The sequence below is a fragment of the Pleurodeles waltl genome, chromosome 6, assembly GCF_031143425.1.
Source record: "Pleurodeles waltl isolate 20211129_DDA chromosome 6, aPleWal1.hap1.20221129, whole genome shotgun sequence".
NCBI lineage: Eukaryota > Metazoa > Chordata > Amphibia > Caudata > Salamandridae > Pleurodeles > Pleurodeles waltl.
The window spans coordinates 1504244561-1504265515 of NC_090445.1; the positions used below are offsets into that span (position 1 = coordinate 1504244561).

At 44.1% G+C, this 20955-nt stretch overlaps 1 protein-coding gene across 1 annotated transcript in view; it reads left to right on the forward strand.

Moving 5' to 3' along the window:
* Positions 1-20955, forward strand: part of PEX10 (peroxisomal biogenesis factor 10) — a 59509-nt gene that overhangs the window by 33143 nt on the left and 5411 nt on the right. Inside the window, exons 4-5 of the mRNA XM_069240986.1 lie at positions 14619-14794; positions 17396-17531. Of these exons, the coding sequence (XP_069097087.1) occupies positions 14619-14794; positions 17396-17531 (312 nt within the window). The remainder of the gene's footprint in view (positions 1-14618; positions 14795-17395; positions 17532-20955) is intronic.

A 20955-nucleotide genomic window follows, 5' to 3' on the forward strand; every position in this document is an offset into this window, starting at 1 on the left:
ATTTCTTGTGGACAAGCAGATAAACATTTTAATTTCACCGACCTCGTGTTTTGGATATTTTGTTCCCAGCTTACTTCAGCTCTCCTCCTCCATAGCTGTACCTACAAATTCCTCAGTCTCTCTGGAATCTTCTTCTGTACCAAAGAACTGGAACTGCACATCCTCACAAATTTTTTCTACCTCTCGAACAGTACCATGCAAAAGTACTCTATTCATCTCTCCTAAACATAATGCTGGAGTCTTTACATAGTACGATCTCCTAACTAAACTTTGTACTTTTGAATGGTGAACTGCTAACATTCTAAAACGATGAAAGGTGCTTTGGCACACTTTATTGGATAAACATGCAAAAGAATGTCCTTATAAATTTGTAAACTTTCCTACTTTGCATGGGTCTAATCCTTGCAAAACTGAAATTGTTAGTTTCAGGCTTCTACAAGGAAACTTGCCTACAAAAGCTCTTAATAAGTCAATAGATTGCTGCTGAATGCTACAAATACTGCTACACCTCCACTGGTAATCAGGGCCCTGTCTACACATTCCCTGAACCTCTTCAGCTATCACCTCATCCATATTTCTTGGGACAATCTTCTCTTTTTCAATTGAACTCCATTCCTTCATTTCATAACATCGACCAGATGGGTCCCCTGCATGTACTAATGTGTTCTCTTGCAAATAACCTTCAACATCTTAGAAAAAGAAAAAAGAAAAGGTTCCATACTGGATTTATGCTTCCATTCACCAGTAAATATTTTACAGAAATTGCTTTTGTTAACAAATTTCCTTCTTCGGCTGCATCTCTTCATACCAAACGCCATTTTATCCAAGGTTCTCATCCTGTTGATAATCAAAATGAAAAGTCTCCTCCTCAAGGCAAATGCCTAATCAACTATAGCCTCAGCATTTTTTTGTTTTAATACTTTTCTTCTTCTGCACTTCTTTGTATTTTAAATAAGATTACCCTGGTATGAATAATTCTCAGTCTAATTTCTTTAAACTCTTTGTGTTTTCTGGTTGAGCTTTTAGCTTTCTTATTTGAATTCTTGGCTCTATTTTCACAAATTATTTGATTTTCTGTGACTGATTTAAAAGTGTCCTGTTTGTTTTGTTCAGCTTGCAAAGACTTGTGTTTCCCAAACACAGTTTAGATTTTTTTTTGTTTGCTTACCCACAACTCTTTTGTCTTCACTGGCATTGTCTAAATGTTGTTTTTTTTTTTTTTTATAACTTGCCAGTAGATCATATAATTTCGGCACTTTCTTTTTTTTGTTATGTTTTCTTTGGCATTTTTCAAACATCTTCCAATGCAGGCATAGATCCGTGCAAATAAAAAAAAAAGATATCAGAATTGTTTCTCTCTAGGATGGTCTCATTTCCTTCACAAAAAAATATTCATTTCCTCAACCCAACCAGCCAGGTACCATGGTGGAAGCTTTTCTGCATTAGACCTACCCACAAATTTCTACATCGTCACAATGGTAAATAAGAGAAATTCATATTAATTAATTTTATAGATACTCTACATACTTCTCATGTTAAAATGGATTGGGACAACACTACACATCACTACCTACACTTTTTTCCAGCGTATCTCTTACAAATGTGCACATATATGTCTTTCATTACAGTCACATACCATTCTTCCTGTACCTAATGTATCTCTTGTTTCAAACGTAACCTAAATCAAGTCAAAATAACAACTATAACTCTTTATAAGTCTTTCCACATAACAAGTCAATTTATATTTTCAAGCATTGACCCAACAACTCTACTACCCTATCATAATTTTTTTTTATAAAACAATCAATATCTATCTGGCTACACCTTGCTTAAGATAGATTTTTATGTCAGCTACACCTTTTTTTATTACTTTTGTTAGCCTTGGTTAAGCTTGGTTTCAAATTAATGGAATTTACATATCTGTTAATAGTTTATGCTGATAGACAAAATACTTTCACAATGTCACTTGTGCTCTTTTTAATTAGATGAATAAAAAATGAGAATAGGAATGGTAGCCCACTCTTACACCAAGGAACCAGTAATGGCAACCTGTTCACCTTTGCTCTCACTGATACTGTACTAGTTATCAAATCACAAACTGTGTTTCATCTTTTATTTATGTGAGCATACATCTCAATGGTTACAGTATATTAATCCCATTTTGTGCTCTTAGTCAGAAGCCCAATTTGCTACTGTGTGCTGCAGAAGTTGTAACTCTGTCGCGTCCCTCCTACGCAGACCCCACCATGTAACTTTTCGATGGAGTCGCAACTCCAGTCAGGGATATAAAAATATATTTCCTTTTTTTAGTAAATTTTTTAATACACTAGAGATAATATTTTTCTGATGGATACAACTACCTGTGGATTCCTCACCTCATGAATACTCCCATGGCGCCAGCATTCGACGGAAATCTTCTTACTAGTCTCTGCACGTCGACGAGGACGTCACTGTCGCCCACGCGACGCCGTCTGACGTCATACAGGCAATAAGAGGTCCTCGACGACGTGCAGACGTCAGTTCCCTTTTTTCCGTGCATTCGAAACGGTTATCTTCGAGGGAGCAACTGTTACTCTTGCGGTTACAGTGTATATCTTGCTGCGTACTCTTTCTCTGTGGAAATAATGTCGCAGAGAAAGTCTGGATTTAAGCCTTGTCGTGAGTGTGGAGGCAAGATGTCGGTGACGGATCCTCATTCCGATTGCCTTTGGTGTTTGAGCTCCGACCACGACGTCTCGACTTGTGATTCATGTCAGCACATGAATCCGAAGGCCCTTAAAGAACGTGAGGCGAAGCTGTTTATGGCCAAGTCAAAGGAGAAGCATCACAAGAAGTCTTCTCCAAGACATCGGCGTCATCGAGACTCCCGGCGCCGTAGAGAATCTCGGCGTCATTCAAGGGAGGCTCGTTCCAGGTCTCCGGATCGGCGCCGAAGGACATGGGAGGTCAGCCCCACGGTGACGCCGCATCCTTCGACGCCGTTGCCCTCTCCGGCGTCTCCAACTTCGCCTGGACAGGCGTCGGTGATTGAGGTATTGGAGCCTCAAGTGTTTTCTCCGGCGCAGACGCCGAGGCCGGCGTCGGGGTCGCCTCCGAGTCAGGCACCCCAGTATCCGGCTTTTCCCACCCCTGGAGCCGATAGTTCCGCATTCTTGAATGCGATGTATGCCATCTTCCAACAGATGGCTCCAGGGGGTGCTCCGGCTGGGCCTTTGGCCTTTTCTTTGGGTGATCCTGCGCCTCTTCGGCCGGCACCCTTTATGCCCTTTCTCCCGTTTGGGAACGTGGGCTCGGCGCCAGTGTCTGCGCCGGTGGCCGCTCCGGTGGCTTCGGAGGGATTGGCCCCAGGGATTTCCATCCCGTCGACGTCGAGATTTCGGCCTGTGACTCCGGTGGGTCCATCCGTTTCAACTGCTCTTCAGTCGGCGCCGAAGTTACCTGTGGCGCCGGATGCGGCGTCGGTGGCTTCGGAAGATCGGCGCCGATCTCCGACTTCGGCGGAGGTATTGTCGACTCCGCGGATTGAGCAACGACTGCATTCAAGGAGGCGTGCTCTCCGGGTACTAGAAGAGCAGGAGTACCAACGAGCCCTAGAGGAAGGAGAGCTAGAGGACTCGGGTGATGGGCTGCGTGGACTGGAGTCGGCCAGTGGGCTGGACACTTCCCCTGAGTGGGACCTTTCGTCCCCGGGGGAATATACTGAGGAAGCTGCTTCCTTTCATACAGTGGTACGGAAGGCAGCTAGTTTTTTGGACCTGCCTTTGCCGGTGGTGGAGGCGAAACAAAACCTTTTGACAGAGGTGTTGCATCCGGCCTCAGCCGCGGCGGAGCCTCTGTTACCTTTTAATGACGCTCTGCTGGATCCGGTTTTAGAGGTGTGGAAGAGGCCGGCATCTTCCCCAGCAGTTCACAGAGCCGTGGCCAGGAGGTATCGGACGGCTCCAACTGATCCTGGTTTCCTATCTAGGCACCCTACGCCGGAGAGCTTGGTTGTGCAGGCCTCCTGTTCGTCCAAGTCAGCGCCTGGTTCTTTTCCGACGGTGCCTGGGGACAGAGATTCAAAAAAGCTAGAGGCGCAGTCGAAGAAGATTTTTTCGTCCTGCAGTCTGCCGTTAAAAGCCACCAATGCAACCTGTATCCTGGGGAGGTATATTCATGCTCTGATGGATGACATCTCCTCTTCGTTTACAGAGCTTCCCCAGGGTCTTTTGGATCTTGTCTCTGATGCCCAGGCTGCTGCGACCCAAATTATCCAGACGGGACTGGATACCACCGACTCGGTAGCCAGAGCAATGGGCACAACTGTGGTGGAAAGGAGACAGGCCTGGCTCCGTAACTCGGGCTTTTCGGCAGATATACAGTCCACATTGTTGGATCTCCCGTTTGATGGGGACAAACTGTTTGGGGCTAAGGCTGATTCGGCCTTGGAACGGTTTAAGGAGAGCAGGGCCACGGCTAAGTCGTTGGGACTCCAAGCTCCTTCTTCCACGGCCTCTTCCAGATTCTTCAGGAGGTTTCGTGGATTTGGGCGTGGCTCTTCCTCCTCTTCCTTTCGGGGAAGATATCAGCAACCTGCCTCTTCCCATCCCTATAGATCTTTTAGGGGGAGGGGTAGGGTCCGCACCAGGGGAGCCTCTCAGCAGCACTCTGCCTCTTCCTCATCCTCTGGCGGGGTGCAGCAGGGGAAGCAGCCTTAGGCTTCCACCATTTCCCACTCACTCCTCTCCTGTAGGGGGAAGATTACAGCATTTTCTCACCAAATGGGAGACTGTTACGTCGGACACTTGGGTTCTCAGTGTTGTAGGAAAAGGCTACACCCTTCCCTTTCGGGAGTTTCCGCCCCTCATCCCGCCCCGCCCTTCGTATTGTTCACAAGAACACCTCCTGTTGCTAGAACAGGAGGTAGAAGTCCTCCTTTTAAAGGGTGCGGTGGAGTTGGTCCCGGAGCAGGAAAGGGGTCAAGGAGTTTACTCAAGGTATTTCCTGATTCCCAAGAAGGATGGTCGTTTGAGACCAATTCTGGACCTGAGGATCTTGAATTGTTTCCTCAAGCAGGAAAAGTTCAAGATGCTGACCCTAGCACAGGTGCTTTTGGCGTTGAACATGGAAGACTGGATGGTGTCTGTCGACTTGCAGGATGCTTACTTTCATATCCCGATACTCAAGTCACACAGGAAGTATCTCCGGTTTGTGGTGGGATCGCAACACTACCAGTTTGCGGTCCTTCCGTTTGGTCTTACTTCAGCACCTCGAGTCTTCACGAAGGTGATGTCGGTGGTTGCGGCAGAGCTCAGAAGGAAGGGGATCGCAGTATTCCCTTACTTGGACGATTGGTTGATCAAAGCCAAGTCCCCGGAGCTTGTGTTGCGTCATCTGCAGTCAACAACCCAGTTGTTGTTCGACCTGGGCTTTTCGGTGAACGAGCCCAAATCTCACCTAGAGCCCTCTCAGCGCCTCCTGTTCATAGGGGCAGTACTGGATACAACATTGGGTCGGGCCTTTCCTCCGCCTCAGCGGATTCAAGATATTCAGGATTTGGTTCCAATGTTTCGAAATGGAGCGGTAGTTCCAGTCCTCAAGGTCCTTCGTCTGCTCGGTCTTTTTGCCTCCTGCATTCTGTTGGTCACGCATGCTCGCTGGCACATGAGGGCTCTTCAGTGGTGCCTCCGAAGGCAGTGGTCTCAACACAGAGGGGATCTAGAGGGTACTGTCAAGATCTCCAGAGATGCTGCTGTGGATTTGAAGTGGTGGATTGCAAGCAACAATCTTTCACAAGGAAAGCCGTTCCAGCAGTCGCCACCAGTGGCCACAGTCATAACGGATGCTTCCACTCTAGGGTGGGGAGCTCATCTGGGGGATCTGGAGATCAAAGGTCTTTGGTCTCCAGAGGAACAGATTTTTCACATCAATCTGTTAGAGTTACGGGCTGTACGTCTGGCTCTCAAGGCCTTCCTCCCTTCCCTTCGTGGTCAGTCGGTACAGGTCCTAACGGACAATACTACCACGATGTGGTACATAAACAAGCAGGGAGGAGTGGGGTCGTACCTTCTCTGCAGAGAAGCTCTTCGACTATGGTCCTGGGCAAAGGACCATCGGATTTGCTTGATAGCAAACCATCTGGCCGGAGTTTTGAACGTGCGTGCGGACAGTCTCAGTCGCCACTTCTCGGCAGACCACGAGTGGCGTCTCCATCCAGATCAAGTCCGTTTAATCTTCCAGAAATGGGGGTTTCCTCAGGTAGATCTGTTCGCCACTCGAGAGAACGCGCATTGTCCGTTGTTCTGCAGCCTTCAGTATCCGATGCAGGAAGCGTTGGGGGACGCGTTTCAAATGACCTGGTGCGGCCAGTTGCTTTACGCGTTTCCTCCCATACCCTTGATTCCTCGAGTATTGAGGAAGATTCGCCAAGACCGGGCTCTAGTAATCTTAATAGCTCCGGATTGGCCAAGGAGGATGTGGTACTCCGACCTTCTCCAACTCTCAATGTGCCCGCCGCTCTGTCTCCCTTTCAGGGCAGACCTCCTCTCACAGTCGCAGGGGCAGGTTCTACACCCCAACCTCCAGAGTCTGCACCTACATGCCTGGAGATTGAACGGGGCAACCTGAGTTCCTTCTCTCTCCCGCCTGAGGTAGTGGATGTTATATTAGCGGCCAGGCGACACTCCACTAAATCTATCTACGCTAATAGGTGGTCTAAATTTGTTGCGTGGTGTGGAGAGAGGCAGATTGATCCTTTACATGCTCATCTATCGGACGTTTTGTCTTTTGCTCTATCTCTGGCGCAGAAAGGTTGTGCAGTGGCTACCATTAAAGGTTATTTATCGGCCTTGTCAGCCTTCATATGTCTTCCAGACCAACCATCTTTATTTAAATCCCCTATTGTTATCAGATTCTTGAAAGGTCTTCTAAATCAATATCCTCCAAAGCCATTCGTTATGCCGCAATGGGATTTGTCCTTAGTCCTGACTTTCCTTATGGGGTCCCCTTTTGAACCTATGCATTCTTGCCCCTTGAGGTATTTGGTTTTAAAAACAGTCTTCCTGATAGCTATAACATCAGGAAGGAGAGTGAGTGAGTTGCAGGCCTTATCAGTAAAACCCCCTTATACAACTTTTTATGGGGATAAGGTGGTGTTGAGGACCAAGGCTGCTTTCCTCCCGAAGGTTGTTTCACCCTTCCATTTGGCTCAGGCAATTACTTTGTCCACGTTCTATCCTCCGCCTCATCCTTCCAAAGAGGAAGAAAGACTGCACCGTCTGGACCCAAAGAGAGCGTTGAGCTTCTTTATCGATAGAACAAGGGATTTCAGGCTGGAGGATCAGCTGTTTATTGGATACGTGGGCAAGAGGAGAGGAAAGGCAGTCCACAAGACAACACTATCCAGGTGGGTTGTTCTTTGCATTAAAATATGTTACTCTTTGGCAAAGAAGGATCCTCCTGAGGGCATTAGAGCTCATTCCACCAGAGCTAAGTCGGCCACTTCGGCCTTAGCCAGAGGTGTTCCTGTGGTCGACATCTGCAAGGCCGCAACTTGGTCGTCCCTTCACACTTTTGCAAAACATTACTGTTTGGATTCTGAGGTTAGAAGGGACGGCTGCAGGATTTCTTGGTTTGACCATTTAGGCACCCACTGCCGGACGTGGTACTGCTTTGGGACTCTATTCATGAGGTGAGGAATCCACAGGTAGTTGTATCCATCAGAAGAACGAGTTACTTACCTTCGGTAACGACTTTTCTGGTGGATACATTGGCTACCTGTGGATTCCTCACGGTCCCACCCGCCTCCCCGTTGCCTTTATGGTCTTGCCAAGTAATCCTTGAGTGCGCTCCTCTTGGTCTTTGAGGGTGCAATAGATGTATATATAATATATTTATATATATATATGTATATATGTATATATCTTTATGTATATACTTGGTGTGTGTATATATTTTAAAAGAGAGAGTTTTTTATATATATATATATATATATATATGTACATAAAAAGATTTACAGTTATTCATACAATGTGGTGTATTTTTACAATATAATGGATGTTGCCTTGCTCTTTCATTGCATTGCCTGGTTGTTCTCATGCACGTAAAAAATGATTGGTACTGACGTCTGCACGTCGTCGAGGACCTCTTATTGCCTGTATGACGTCAGACGGCGTCGCGTGGGCGACAGTGATGTCCTCGTCGACGTGCAGAGACTAGTAAGAAGATTTCCGTCGAATGCTGGCGCCATGGGAGTATTCATGAGGTGAGGAATCCACAGGTAGCTAATGTATCCACCAGAAAAGTCGTTACCGAAGGTAAGTAACTCGTTCATCTGGAACTTTTTTTTAATTCCAATTACTACTCCACTATAATGTCTCCTATAGTAACAAATGTTTGTCTACTTTAAGGACTGCTCCCCTACAGACACACAGACACACACACACATACACACACACACACACGGTCATTACCACCCTGGTCGTAATCCACCAGGGGATTATGAGTCCCCATCCGCCAGCCAGTCCTTTTACCGCCATGGAAAGGCTGACGGTAAGGGGGACTCTGATTCCCCTGAGGGCCCCTGCACTGCCCATGGGATGGGGCAGTGCAGGGGCCCCCAGGCACAGCCCCATTGCGCATTTCACTGCCCGAATTACAGACAGTGAAATGTGCGACAGCTGCTGCTGCACATCAACATTGCCGCAGGCTCTGTTACAAGCCGGCTTCAATGTTGATATGACTTTTCCACTGGGCCAGCAGGCGGAAACACTGTTTCTGTCCGCTGGCCCAGCGGAAAAGTCATAATAGGGTGCCACACATACCGCCAGCATTGGTGGTATTGCGGTGCCCACGGCTTCGGCAGTCTTTAGCAAAGACTGCCAAAGTCGTAATGACCCCCTAAATGTCCACAGGTGCCATAACAATCTCCTCCAGAACACTCTACTGTACCAGGAATTCAAAAGTTCACTATATTTATTCTTAGCAGCAGTATAGCTTTACTTTATGCTGGAGCTGGTGTGGTTTACTACTATTAAATGTACCCATATCGAAAATGAAAATGCTTGTAGGTAGGTCACAGCTATGTTTAGTGGGCTGTGAGTATGCTAGAAAGAGTGACGTTAACAGGGAACTGGGGTTACCTAATGTGGATATTTCTTGGGTTGACTAGAGATGATTAAAGTGGCAGTATTTGCTTTCATTGGTTGAAAACATTAGAGTTAGCCAACCACCTCACTTCATAATTGTGGAATGTGGTGGTAATGACCTGGGTACAGTCACTGTGGTAGAACTGGAATTTGTAATGAAGGATGCCTTTGTTCAATGAATGCACCCTAACACTGCCTTTATGTTCTCCAATAGATGCCAGAGGCATAAATGGAAGTTGTCAAATCAATTCTGTCCACAGATTGACAAAGCCAGGAAACATGTAATTAAAACTGTTTCAGTATTCCTCAGAGACTACAACATGGGCTCTATCTACAGTAATAACCTACAGTTTCACATGGATGGGATATATAGAAGAGATGGAGTGTACTTCACAGGTGAAGGCAGCAAAGTGTTTCTCAGCAACTTGACACTGCATCTGCTCAAATGTGTACTAAACTTGTATATACAATAAAAACAAAGGCTCTTTTTAGAGCCACCCTACCTCCAAAACGCTTTTAAAATTTGAAAGTAAATCTGAACATTTTGTTTTTAACAAACAATGTGGATTTGCGACTCCTCCACAGATTCTCTAAGCAAAAGCACATATTCAATGCACAACACCTACACATTGATCATATGTCTTTCTTTCACTATCTCCATGTCTCAATACATTTATGAATACCTCAATGGAAGTCTAATGGGGTCTGTAAGTGGATGCATGTTTTGTGTGTGTCTATAAATGGGTGTGACATTCAGAGGGTGTCTGCGAGTCGATGAGTAAGAGTCTGTCTGGGTCTGTGAGGGGATAAGTGAGGGTCTGACTGGGTCTATGAGTGGGTGTGTGAGTGTCCAGGTCTGTGGATGGGTGTGCAGGTGTCTGAGTGGGTCTGTGAGTGAGTGCAATATGGTCAGAGTGGGTCTGTGAGTGGATGCATGAGGGTCTGAGTGGGTCTGAGTGGGTGTATAAGTGTCAGTGGGTCTGTGACTGGGTCCATGACTGTCTATGTGAGTGGGTATCAGAGTGGGTCTGTGACTGGGTGCTTAACAGTCTAAGTGGCTCTATGAGTGGGTGCATAATGGTCTGAGTGAGTCTCTGACTGGGTGCTTGAGTATGTGACTGGATCTGTGAGTGGGTGTGTCAGTGTCTGAGTGGGTGTGTGTCTGAGTGCATTTATGAGTGGCTGTATGAGGGTCTCTGGGTCTGAGTCGGTCTGTGAGTGGGTGCATTAAGGTCTGAGTGGGTCTGTGAGATGGGTGCATCAGGCTCAGTGGGTTTTTGAGGGGGCACAAGAGTGTATGGCTTGGTCTGTGAGTGGGTGCATGAGTGCCTGAGGGGGTCTGTGAGTGGGTGTTTCTGTCGGTGGGTCTGTGTGTGGGTGATAGTGGGTCTGAGTGGGTGCAAAAGGGTGTAAGTGGATCTGTGAGTGGGTGCATGAGGGTCTCAGTCTCTAAGTAGATGTGTCAATGGGTCTGTGACTGGGTACGTGAGTGTGTCACTGGGTCTGTGAGTGAGTGTCTGAATGGGTCTGTGACTGGGTGAGTGAGTGTCAGACTGGGTCCATGAGTGGGCGCTTGAGGGTCTGAGTGAGTCTGTGAGTGAGTACATGAAGCTCAGAGTGTGTCTGACTAGATGAGTGTCTGAATGGCTGTCACAATGTGTGTAACAATGAATTTGTGTGTGTGTGTGTGTGTGTGTGTGTGTGTATGTATATATATATATATATATATATATGTGTGTGTATATATTTATTTATATATTTTCTTTTATCGTCCATGTTAGCGACTTCATCACAGTGTTACACGGGGTCGTTCTGAGTGCTACGACAGAGTCAGGACTCCACAGTCGTCAAAAAAGAAGGCGTCTTCACCTTTTTTTAACTTATAATTAATCCTTCACTAACCTATTCATTCCACCCTCGGGGTCAGAGTACCTCTACTTCGACCCTTGAATTCATTTTTGACAAGAAATCCATCCCCCAGGACTGTTCCCAGTCGATAAAATCGCAACTTTCTGAAAAGCTTGCGGCCAGCCAATCACACTGCTCCGTGTGGCTCGCGGATTCTCAGCGCTCCACGTAGGAGTTGTGACAGATCCACGTCCCTAGGTACACAAATTTATTTTCTCAAAAACTACTGAACAAATTTACACCAAAACAGAAAAACCTTGTTTCCCGGACCAGGGCCGACCTTTCTGCCAAATGTGGTGTAATTCTGTCCAGTAGTTTCAGCGCTATTGCTGTTCAAAATGCCTATGGAAAAATAAATGGGGAAAAAGTGTTTTGGACCCTCTTGTTTTCTCTCCCACCCGCCCCCAGACAGATCACCCCAAAACTTTCCAGACAAGCAGCTCAAGTGAGCTTTGTATTTTCTTGGAAAATTTTGTGAAGGTTCGTCAAGCAGTGCCAAAGTCATTAGCAAAATAAAAAATGCTATTTCTTTAGAAACTTGATCCTAACTACGCCACTAGGTAATATATACATATCTCAAACAACACTATGGTTATGTTCAAATAACGTGGGTTACCTTCAACCCATGTGTGCTTTCTATCCTATAGTAATTATAGGACATATTGTTATATGTATAGGATATTCTTTTTGTGAAGGTAACTGGAGAAGGGAGGACATATCCTCTACCATCAGGGAGGACGTATCCTATACCCTTATCTCTCATCCCCTCTGCAGCGCCAGATTATCTATGGGTTTTCAGTTTCTGTATAGATATAATATATTTTATGTGATACTGCACCAAAACAGTCTCTATTGTGGTAATTTTAGAAGTCAAAACCCAGCTATTGACCTATTTTGGAAAGCTGTTGCTGTCTCACTCTGACAAGGCAAGTATGTTAATTATGAAGTTGGCTCCTTCTACAATTCTTTTTGTGTACTCTGGATTGACGCGAGCCAAGGAAATGTGCCAAGCCCCCACCAAGGAACAGCTTGTTCTCTACAGACCTTCTTTGCCAGTTGATCGCTGGTCAAGAAATTAGAATAAGAAAAGCACAACTGAAACCAATCCAGTTTCCGCTGCTCATTGTGACATCTTAAGTTTGCCCTATGCAAAATTATGCAAGACTCCTTGGTTCGCACATTTCAATATTCATTCACACACTTCCAGAATTACACAAAGTTTAGTTGGACAGCTATATACATGAATTCCCTGCCCTTTCCTCTTTCAGATGCTTTACTAAAAGCTGTGTCTGATGTTGTAGCACTTAGGCTTTACCATCACTGTCGAGTACTCATTTACTGAATAAAAGGTTCTTATTAACGAAACACCTTGAAGTAGAATTCTAAATCCTTACTTCCACAAGCTTGCTTGTTACTAATTCCTTCAGTAGCTCACAACAAAATCGATCTGTAGACTGCATCTGCTTCTTATGCAGTATCAGGAAGTTTATTTCCATATGTTTACTCAAGCCCACAAAGCTCTTATGCGTCCCAACTGCATTTTGTTCGAAAATACTGGCCTTGAAAGATGCTTCTTGGTATCATTTAGGTATGCAAAATTGAAATTGACCTACAGCCCTATGTTCCCTTTAAGATCTTCCCTTTAAGATCGTCTGCTTGCGCAATAAACAAGGAAAGTTACTTTTTGTCTTTATTTGTAGTTCTCCAGTATTCGTGTCCTCTGCAGATTTGGAAGAATACATGTTGTGCATCGATTATTTGAGCCTCGGAGGCTGAGCTTCTTGAGCTTTTTTTGAGATCGCAATCTTCCACGTATCTCCGTGTGAAGATACAAAGTGAGATGTGCAAGCCGCCTTCAGGTTGGCAAATAAGGCGGTGTAAAGTTGCTGCTTTTGCTCTGGTGCAGACCAGGGTCATAATCGCCGGAGACTGTCGTGTGCTGCAGTAAGTCTGCCATCACATATGTGCCGTTTTGAGCCGTTGCATGCAATTAGCGAAAGCAATGAGAGGCAGAAAATGTCCCCCACTACCCCTGTTTTTTACAGATGTAGGAATGGTTACTGCCAGCCTTCTGCTGCCCTAACTTCGCAAAAACGTTGCAGGCCATAGTAGATCCCTTTGGCTTTGCCATCACCAGTGTGAAACGAGTAAGCATAGATCCAATACCGCACCTTATCCCAGAAAGTCAACGCACAATTCTCACCTTTGAATTGCATTGTGACCCCCCCTCCCCTTACAATCCTTCTATTTGCTTGTGATTGTATAAGTAGCAAATTCCAAAAGCAAGGACAGTGGTCCACCGTCCCATTGAAGCTTCAGTCTTTGCTTTCCATGAAGTAAAAAGTAATTCTTATTCAAGAATACTCCCTCATTCATTGATATGTTTTTTTTTTCTTGCATTAACCACTGGGCGGAGCCCCTGTTCAGTGTTGCTGCCAAAAGTAGGAAATGCTGCCTTTAGTGAAACACTGTCTTCATTGCGCTGCCACCAGCCTGCGTTGTGGTGGTGACTTCACCACCTCCCCTATCTAATTTACCAAAATTCAGTTAAATCAAGCACTCTTACCTCCTCAGACCCCCATTCTCCAGCAGGCCAGTAACCTACATCTGCAATAGTATCCTAATAAATGTCCTCATAGGAGTAATGCTTGGCTTAATTCCAATTTATTCTGTTCCTGACACCCCTCTCTCTGCTCAAACTAGACAGTTAAGACTGAAGCATAATTGGTGGTTGTCTCTTTTCTGCAACGTACATCCCTTATCATTTGCAGCCTAGATAGGCATGGTGTCTCCATTTCACAAAGGCCGGCCCCTAGTCTCTCTTGCCAACCTCTCCACCTCCAGACCTGAAAGGCTGCCAAGGAGTTCAAGTAGCTGTCTCACTCTGTTAAGGCTGAATGCCCACCGCTAGCCCCCTCCCTTGGCAGACCACATGTCCAAGGAGGAGAGACAGGACTGGTAGCTGTCCTTAATTTACTACGCTTCAAACCGACTCTCTTCCCATACTCCTGAAAGATTGCAGAATGCCAGCATCCGACCAACTGGGTGTTTGTTTATCCCAGCACCTTGTTCCCCGAAACACCCCTCTACAGTTATAGAGGCCCATTCCTGATGCATGTAGTGCCTTATAAACGCCTGATAAAAATGTACAGCTATGGGCAAGCCTGTGACAGCATTTTCATCGAAGGAAGACCCCATAACTAGAGACAATTGATGCATTCCAGATTGCAGTTTAAGGTTTTAAGACGCTTATCAGTTAAACAAACCATGTGGAATTGCTTGTTTTATAACAGAAAGCTGCTTGTGCACTTGACACAGCATATGAAAAGGTTGACTTCGATAAACAAAGTTTGAATGCAACGCAATACTTTTAGAATTACCTTAATATTTTGGTACTATATCACCAGTCTGATGAAATTATTCATAACACAGATTTATCATCTCATTTTGGGAAATAAATTGTACAGCCCCATAAAGCAAATGAAAATATATATGGCAATGTCTCATGCATTGAAAAGTTCAACAACAAGGCTTTCCTGTATCTTTTAATACTTAAAAGTAGTTTTATCTTTCGTTGCTTCACAGCTCCGTGTCCGAGGATTGGTGGGAGATGATCAGGGAATTCGATCAAGTTATGGGCTCCTGGGTGTTGTGTCACTACTTCATTTGATACTGATAGTCTCAGTGCAGATCTACAACTTCAAACAGAGGCAGTGGGCACAGCAGAAGTGGAAACTGCACCGACGTATGTCCTATCAAAGGTATGCAGGTTTCTGCCCAATAAGTGATGAAAATATTGAATTGTTGAAACTACTTGTAATCCGACGGGAATATCGTGGCAATTTTGCCCTGCCTGTTCTGCCATGTTGGGAATAAGACTTCTATTTTCAGGAGGTATGCCGCTTCATAGCTGCTGAAGTTTTCTTCTTCAAAATGGAAGTTTTCCATCCTGAAATTAAGCAGATTTACCAGCAGATAGATTTTCCATAGGTAAGTTACACACTTTCACGTCTTTAACAAAAATAAAGGAGTGCACCTTTCATCGGAGAGAATCGAGACATGAAAAAAAACACAACTTAGCTGAAAGGTCCCGTTGTGGGAATCAACCACTAGTTATTCGACTGTTAAAATGTAATGTGAATGTTATCAAACATAAACATGCTGTAGGCATTTTGACACTATGTTAATGGATAAGAGTCAACTGTAGTATTTTAATAGTTTCGGTATGTTTTCCCTCAGCAAACAAATTATCCCACTAAGATATTGGCCACCTTGACTGATACAGCTCACAGGCATGTTCTAAAAGTGTGGCGTTCACACCCAGGTGTTTGACTTTTATGTTAAAAACGTACCACTGAGCTGTAAGCAAACAGGTGAATGTTTACATCCCATCTCTCTCTGCATTCCTACATATGGCTCTTTTTGTCCATCCAGTTGACATAATTAAAGAGAAGGATGAAAATACCTGGAGGACAGTTCATCTAACATTGGAGACCTTGCAGAGTTTGTAAAATGTCGTGTGACTCTGCAAATGTAGTTCAAACAGTGACACTTTTGTTTCTTAGGAATACAGTTAAATGAGGACTATTGATATATAATAATTCAGTGTTCTACTTATTATGTATCGCATCGAAATTAAGTTAGTGCAGTGCTGGAAAGTGGGGAGATCCTGCTGGAAGTGGGTTCCAGCAGCTATTTTTGGTCCGGATCAGGCCGACCCAGGCAAACATGCTGAATTTGTCCTCGTGACATTTTCTGACACCAGAACACAATTCAGCAGCCCCCGCACTTTGTCAGCAACCTGCAGGAAACACGGGGACTTTCTTATTTTTTCCAGATGGACCCAAAATAAAGACTTCATTTAAAGAGCCATCAAGCCCCCCTTCTGTTTAAGTACCATCCTAGCTGGAAGCCACCTGGAGCCAAACAACTAGACACAAATGCAATGGAAAGGCACTCGGCTTGTTATCACTTCACAAGTACTTAAGAGAAGATGAGTTGATGTCCGGTTTTTAACGCTGTTCAACTTCTTACACAAGAATTCTGCTTGCCCTGTAAAAATGCAAGATTTATTTTTGAGTAGTTACACAACTATTAATTTAAACGGCACCTGCTATTTATTTTTATTTAATTGTTTTGTAGCCCTACTTATCCCAGTGTAGAGTATCAGAGCACTTTACACCACACAGATGCACAATAAATCATTCAAGTGTGTACATCAATGTACAGGAAATGTTACATAAGACGATGAGGGTTGTAAAGTGTAGGAATCACATATCATCTAAATGTGTAGACATATGTTAAGAGTGAATGGTTGACAGAAACAAAAAGGCAAGCTACAAAACGTACCTCAGTGATTCTGATTGTTTGTATTAACAAGACTTAATTACTTCCCAAAGGAACCCTTCTTTGTAATCTTTAGTATTACATCAGATTGATGGGAGAAAAACCAATAAGAATCACAACCTATGATGTACATTTTGCATGCGGCTCCCTGATTCCGGTAGATAGCTCATTGTGCTTATTAGAAGGCTTGCAATTTATGAACAGGTGGTACCAAAATGATCTAGGTAGAAAAAGCAGTAGCCCACTCACCTTTCTAAATAAAATACAAATTTGTGGTCTGCATGTTACTCAGTGTGCTTTGCAGGCATATTAACCCTCTGTGCTACTTTAGGAGTGAGTCAAAACTCTGGTTGGACCAAACACAGTACACTCTTAGAACTGTGTTAATGACTAGAGTTATCTTACCTCTGTTATTAGCCCCTGTAAACTGCTGGGGACCCAATGATCTCTGCAGCAGGTGCCTCAACTGTGTTGTGTGACCACTTAAGTAATGGAGAACTGATTTACAGTCACATACATTCTTGTTGGCAATTTCTTTGTGGCATATTTTTTTTAACAACAAATGTATAAGTTGCCTATCAGACTCTGCTTTTCAAGCTCAGCCTGTCTTGACCATATCCCCTTATATCTGGCTCACCTTGACTCCCAATATATTGGTTCCCGTAGTAATTTGTTTCCAGTTCCAGCACCGCATAGCGCATTGAAATGAGGTCACTAGTTAGCAAGCAATGTAACGTTGTTGCTGCTGTTATAACTATTTTAAATAGGTCCATAGTTTTGAAGCTGATACTTTTCTGATTGGTCTTTGCTTAATCCACAGGTTCCTGTTGGTTGCTGTTAGATAAATAGTCATAATTAGTTCACTTTCGCCTTTGTTCTGTAGGTTAATTGAGGAGAATTCCAGTATGAGGTGTTGGTCTAATTTAAGAGCATTCAGATAAAAGGTAGTTGCTTAATTGAGGAGCATACTGGTAAAATGCAATAACTGTGTTTTTTAAAATTTATTATTATCAAAGAGCCCCACCACAAGAAAAATCTCTTCTTCGAAACTCCAGATGCACGTTATGCTTGGAACATCGAAGGCATACCACAGCCACACCATGTGGACATCTTTTCTGCTGGGAATGCATTACAGAGTGGTGCAACACCAAGGTGAGATGGATTTTTGTAGTATGAAACATGAGTTTCTCAACACTGAACTCTGTTAGCTGGAGGTAGCAATGCCTTTTGATGTGATTACAAAATACAACAATAGAGTGGGCTTTTTAGATTGATCTATTTCCTTTATTGGTCTTGTAGACCAACAACCCATCTTACCAGGAGTTCCATGATATTTGAATGACTAACAATTATTACACCAACACAAGGGTTTTAAGCACTTAAGAAAAACTGAGATTCAACTCTGAGAAAGGCAAAGTTAGCAAATATCAGTGCTGCTTCTGGCTTATTAATGTGTAGAAGTAGATGTTTTTTGTAAACCTTCTGCATATAAAGTTAGTATAGACCCAAAGTAGGTATCTTCTTTCCAACATGCACTATAGAGAACTGTAAAGCGGTACCTCTGTCCCACCCTTTCCAGATTTATCATAAAATTCTCAGTGCAGGCTGAGAGTATACGTACAGGCTATGAGAATGAAACATGAAAAAATTCTATTCTCATTGTAACCCAAAGCTTATGCTCCACATCCAGGCTTCCTTTGTACCCATGTGCTGCCTCTAGTCCAGTTCTTTCTTTATGCTCCTTGATGATTGGGTACTTATCCCAAAGCATATTTAATTGATTCCATACTGTTTTCTACCAATTCTTGAATTTTCAAGCCTTTGTATCTGATTTTGCCTGCCAGCATGTGTTTTCATTTCCTGCCCTCCACCCATGCCTTTGGCAGCTAGCTTCAGGTGATATGGCTTGTGCCAAATCACAATTCTCTTAAGCTAACCTGCTTTCTGTCTCTACGAGTAGCTTAGGCCAGATTGCACTATCTGTGATGCTTAACAGCATGCCTTGCCCATTGACCATCCATTATTGTATCTTGTTTTCACAGACCTTCTACACTCTATAAAAATAATTTCTTATGTGGACAATTCTTCCAGGCGGGCAATTTGCACCTTTAGGCATTGGGCAGGTATTTATTGGTTTCTCATCTAATTCAGAAAGCCAAAGCATACTCTTAATTTTAGGTAACTCGCCAACCTTCTCCTAGTTAGCCCATGTGCCTATCTCACCCAGAGCTTGAGGTGCTTCCTTGATCTGAACTAAAATGCTCTGGGACATGATCTTATCTAGGCCTAATAATACTGTAATTGCTTTTGAGGCTTAATTCTTCCACCAGAAGGTGAACTCCATGCTAATTCATCTTAATAACTAAGGTGAACACCCAAGGATTCCATAAGGACCATCACTGCCCAGTTCTGACCCCTACTTTGAGGATGTTGAGAATTTCCTTTGTATCCTATTGGTTAATTGAACCAATGATAATTCCTTCCCCATAATGGGATTAACTCCAATACCTTAAAACAGTAGATTATATTTGAATGTGCAATACCCTAGAACACTTTTTCAAAGTTATATGGTCTGATAGATATTTCTACCTGCAGATTCCTCATCTTTTGAATAACCTCTGATGCCAGGCTGGATCTGAAGAACTTCAGCATCAGTGCTCCTGCTTTCTGGCAGGTGGTGGTGTGCAGCTCCTCATTGACTTCGTAATGCTCCAGAAGTGGCAGGTAGAACTGCTTACAAGGGCAACCCTGCACACTGACATCTGTTACTTTCTTTCTTTGCCGTCTGATGCAGAGCTGGCTCTTCACTCCTAACTTTTGTTGTTCTACCATGATTTATTAAACTATTAGACAGTGTGCAAGGGAACAGTGTCCCTTCCAAAAACTATAGCCTTTCATTTGTGCCAAGACTGCAGGAAGTGGATGTCCTCAAGGACCCACGCAAGGTGTTTCCTGGGTGCCTGGGATCCAGTCTTGACTGATGGAACTCTCTCATTCACTCAAGAGCACTCCAGGACCAGGAGGTGAAGCTTTACTTCAGCAAACACAGGAAGAGGAAGATGTTGTGGTCAAAGAGCAGATCTTGGGCCCACTCTGTTGCTGTCCCAGTTGCAGGGTGTCGCATAAGCGGTCCATTTTCCTCTTGAAGTCTTTGACTAAGTCAAAATCGAAGTCCAAATGCAAACTCAAAAGGGTGAAGCAGAACTTGACCCACTCTCTCCATTCTACCTCAAAAGAGAAGATGCAAGGCCATCAAGATGAACACTGCACCTGTTTGAAGTCCCAGGTTACCAGTCCCAGGTTACTTCCTCATCCAGTCCCAGCACACACTGAATTCACCAGCCTTGCTGCATACAGCGACATTCAAGGTAGCTATAATGCAAATCTTTCATGTAATTCAGACTCCCTCTACCATATTTGTGTGCCCCAAGGAGCAGTAGGGGGCCTATAATCTGTTTACCTCCTTCACAGCAGTCTCACCTCTTGGTATCCTTTGCCAGGCCCTGACCAACTCCAATGCAGACTTCCACACTAGCTCCAAGATCCACATCAGTTCCCGTTGCACCAATACTGATACCAACCCCACACGTGTTGATAAGTCAACCACCCCCTATTCCCCCAACCTATGTCTTTACCACAATACAACTATCTGCAAAGGCTTCATTCTCTTTTGTCTCTGATCCTGATTCTACACAGGTAACACAAGATATATCAGGACATTAATAATACAAATGCTGCTGAAGAACTGTACTTGGATTTACAGAATATTTGGAGAATAAACATCTCCCTTGAAAATCACTCCCCACATGCACTACTGATGGAAAAAAGTGCTTCATTTGCAATGGTTTCTCAGAGGGCAGCCGAGGGGCTAAATGTGTGGTTCCTCTCTTTATTGAGAGGAAAATAAATGTGCTGTTGGTACCTCATCAATCCTGTGTTGCCAAGGGAGGGTAGTTGCTTTGTTGAACCTTCACCTACAAATATGCCGGTGTCTACTTCAGCCAAAGACTGCATTGCCAGATGGCTTAGCCGTGGGACCTTCACAAAGTTTGTCTTTTGAGGTTACAATTTACTACTTCATAACTTGGAGTGACAGTTTGAAACATCTTAATAAATGGGGGTACTTTTGAGAACCAGTACCAGTTGTTTTTGTTGATTTACATGTTCCCTTTGTACACCGTGTTTTGCACTGAAGACTGTACGAGATCATCTCTCACTAGCACATACTGTGCTATTACCTTGCTTGGGTACCATTGTATAGGTCATTCTCAGAATTTTTTTAAAATACACATTATTTTAAGACTTGTGTTCTTATACTCTTAAGGTCTTGGCTTTCCTCCACCGAATGTCCATTTTAATGAGCATGCTTTAAGTGGCTGGTTGTCATGAGCTGTTACACAGCTACTTTCCAAACTCTTCTAATCTCTCGCGTACTTTCCTTTGTTTTGACTTTCCCAGACTGACTGCTAGGGTGTTTCCACACACAGCAAATAAAGTCCTCTAAAACACTTATCCAACCCTTACTGGCCCACACCATCCTATGTCTCTTAGTGGTTTAGAGATTAACAGTTCCTCT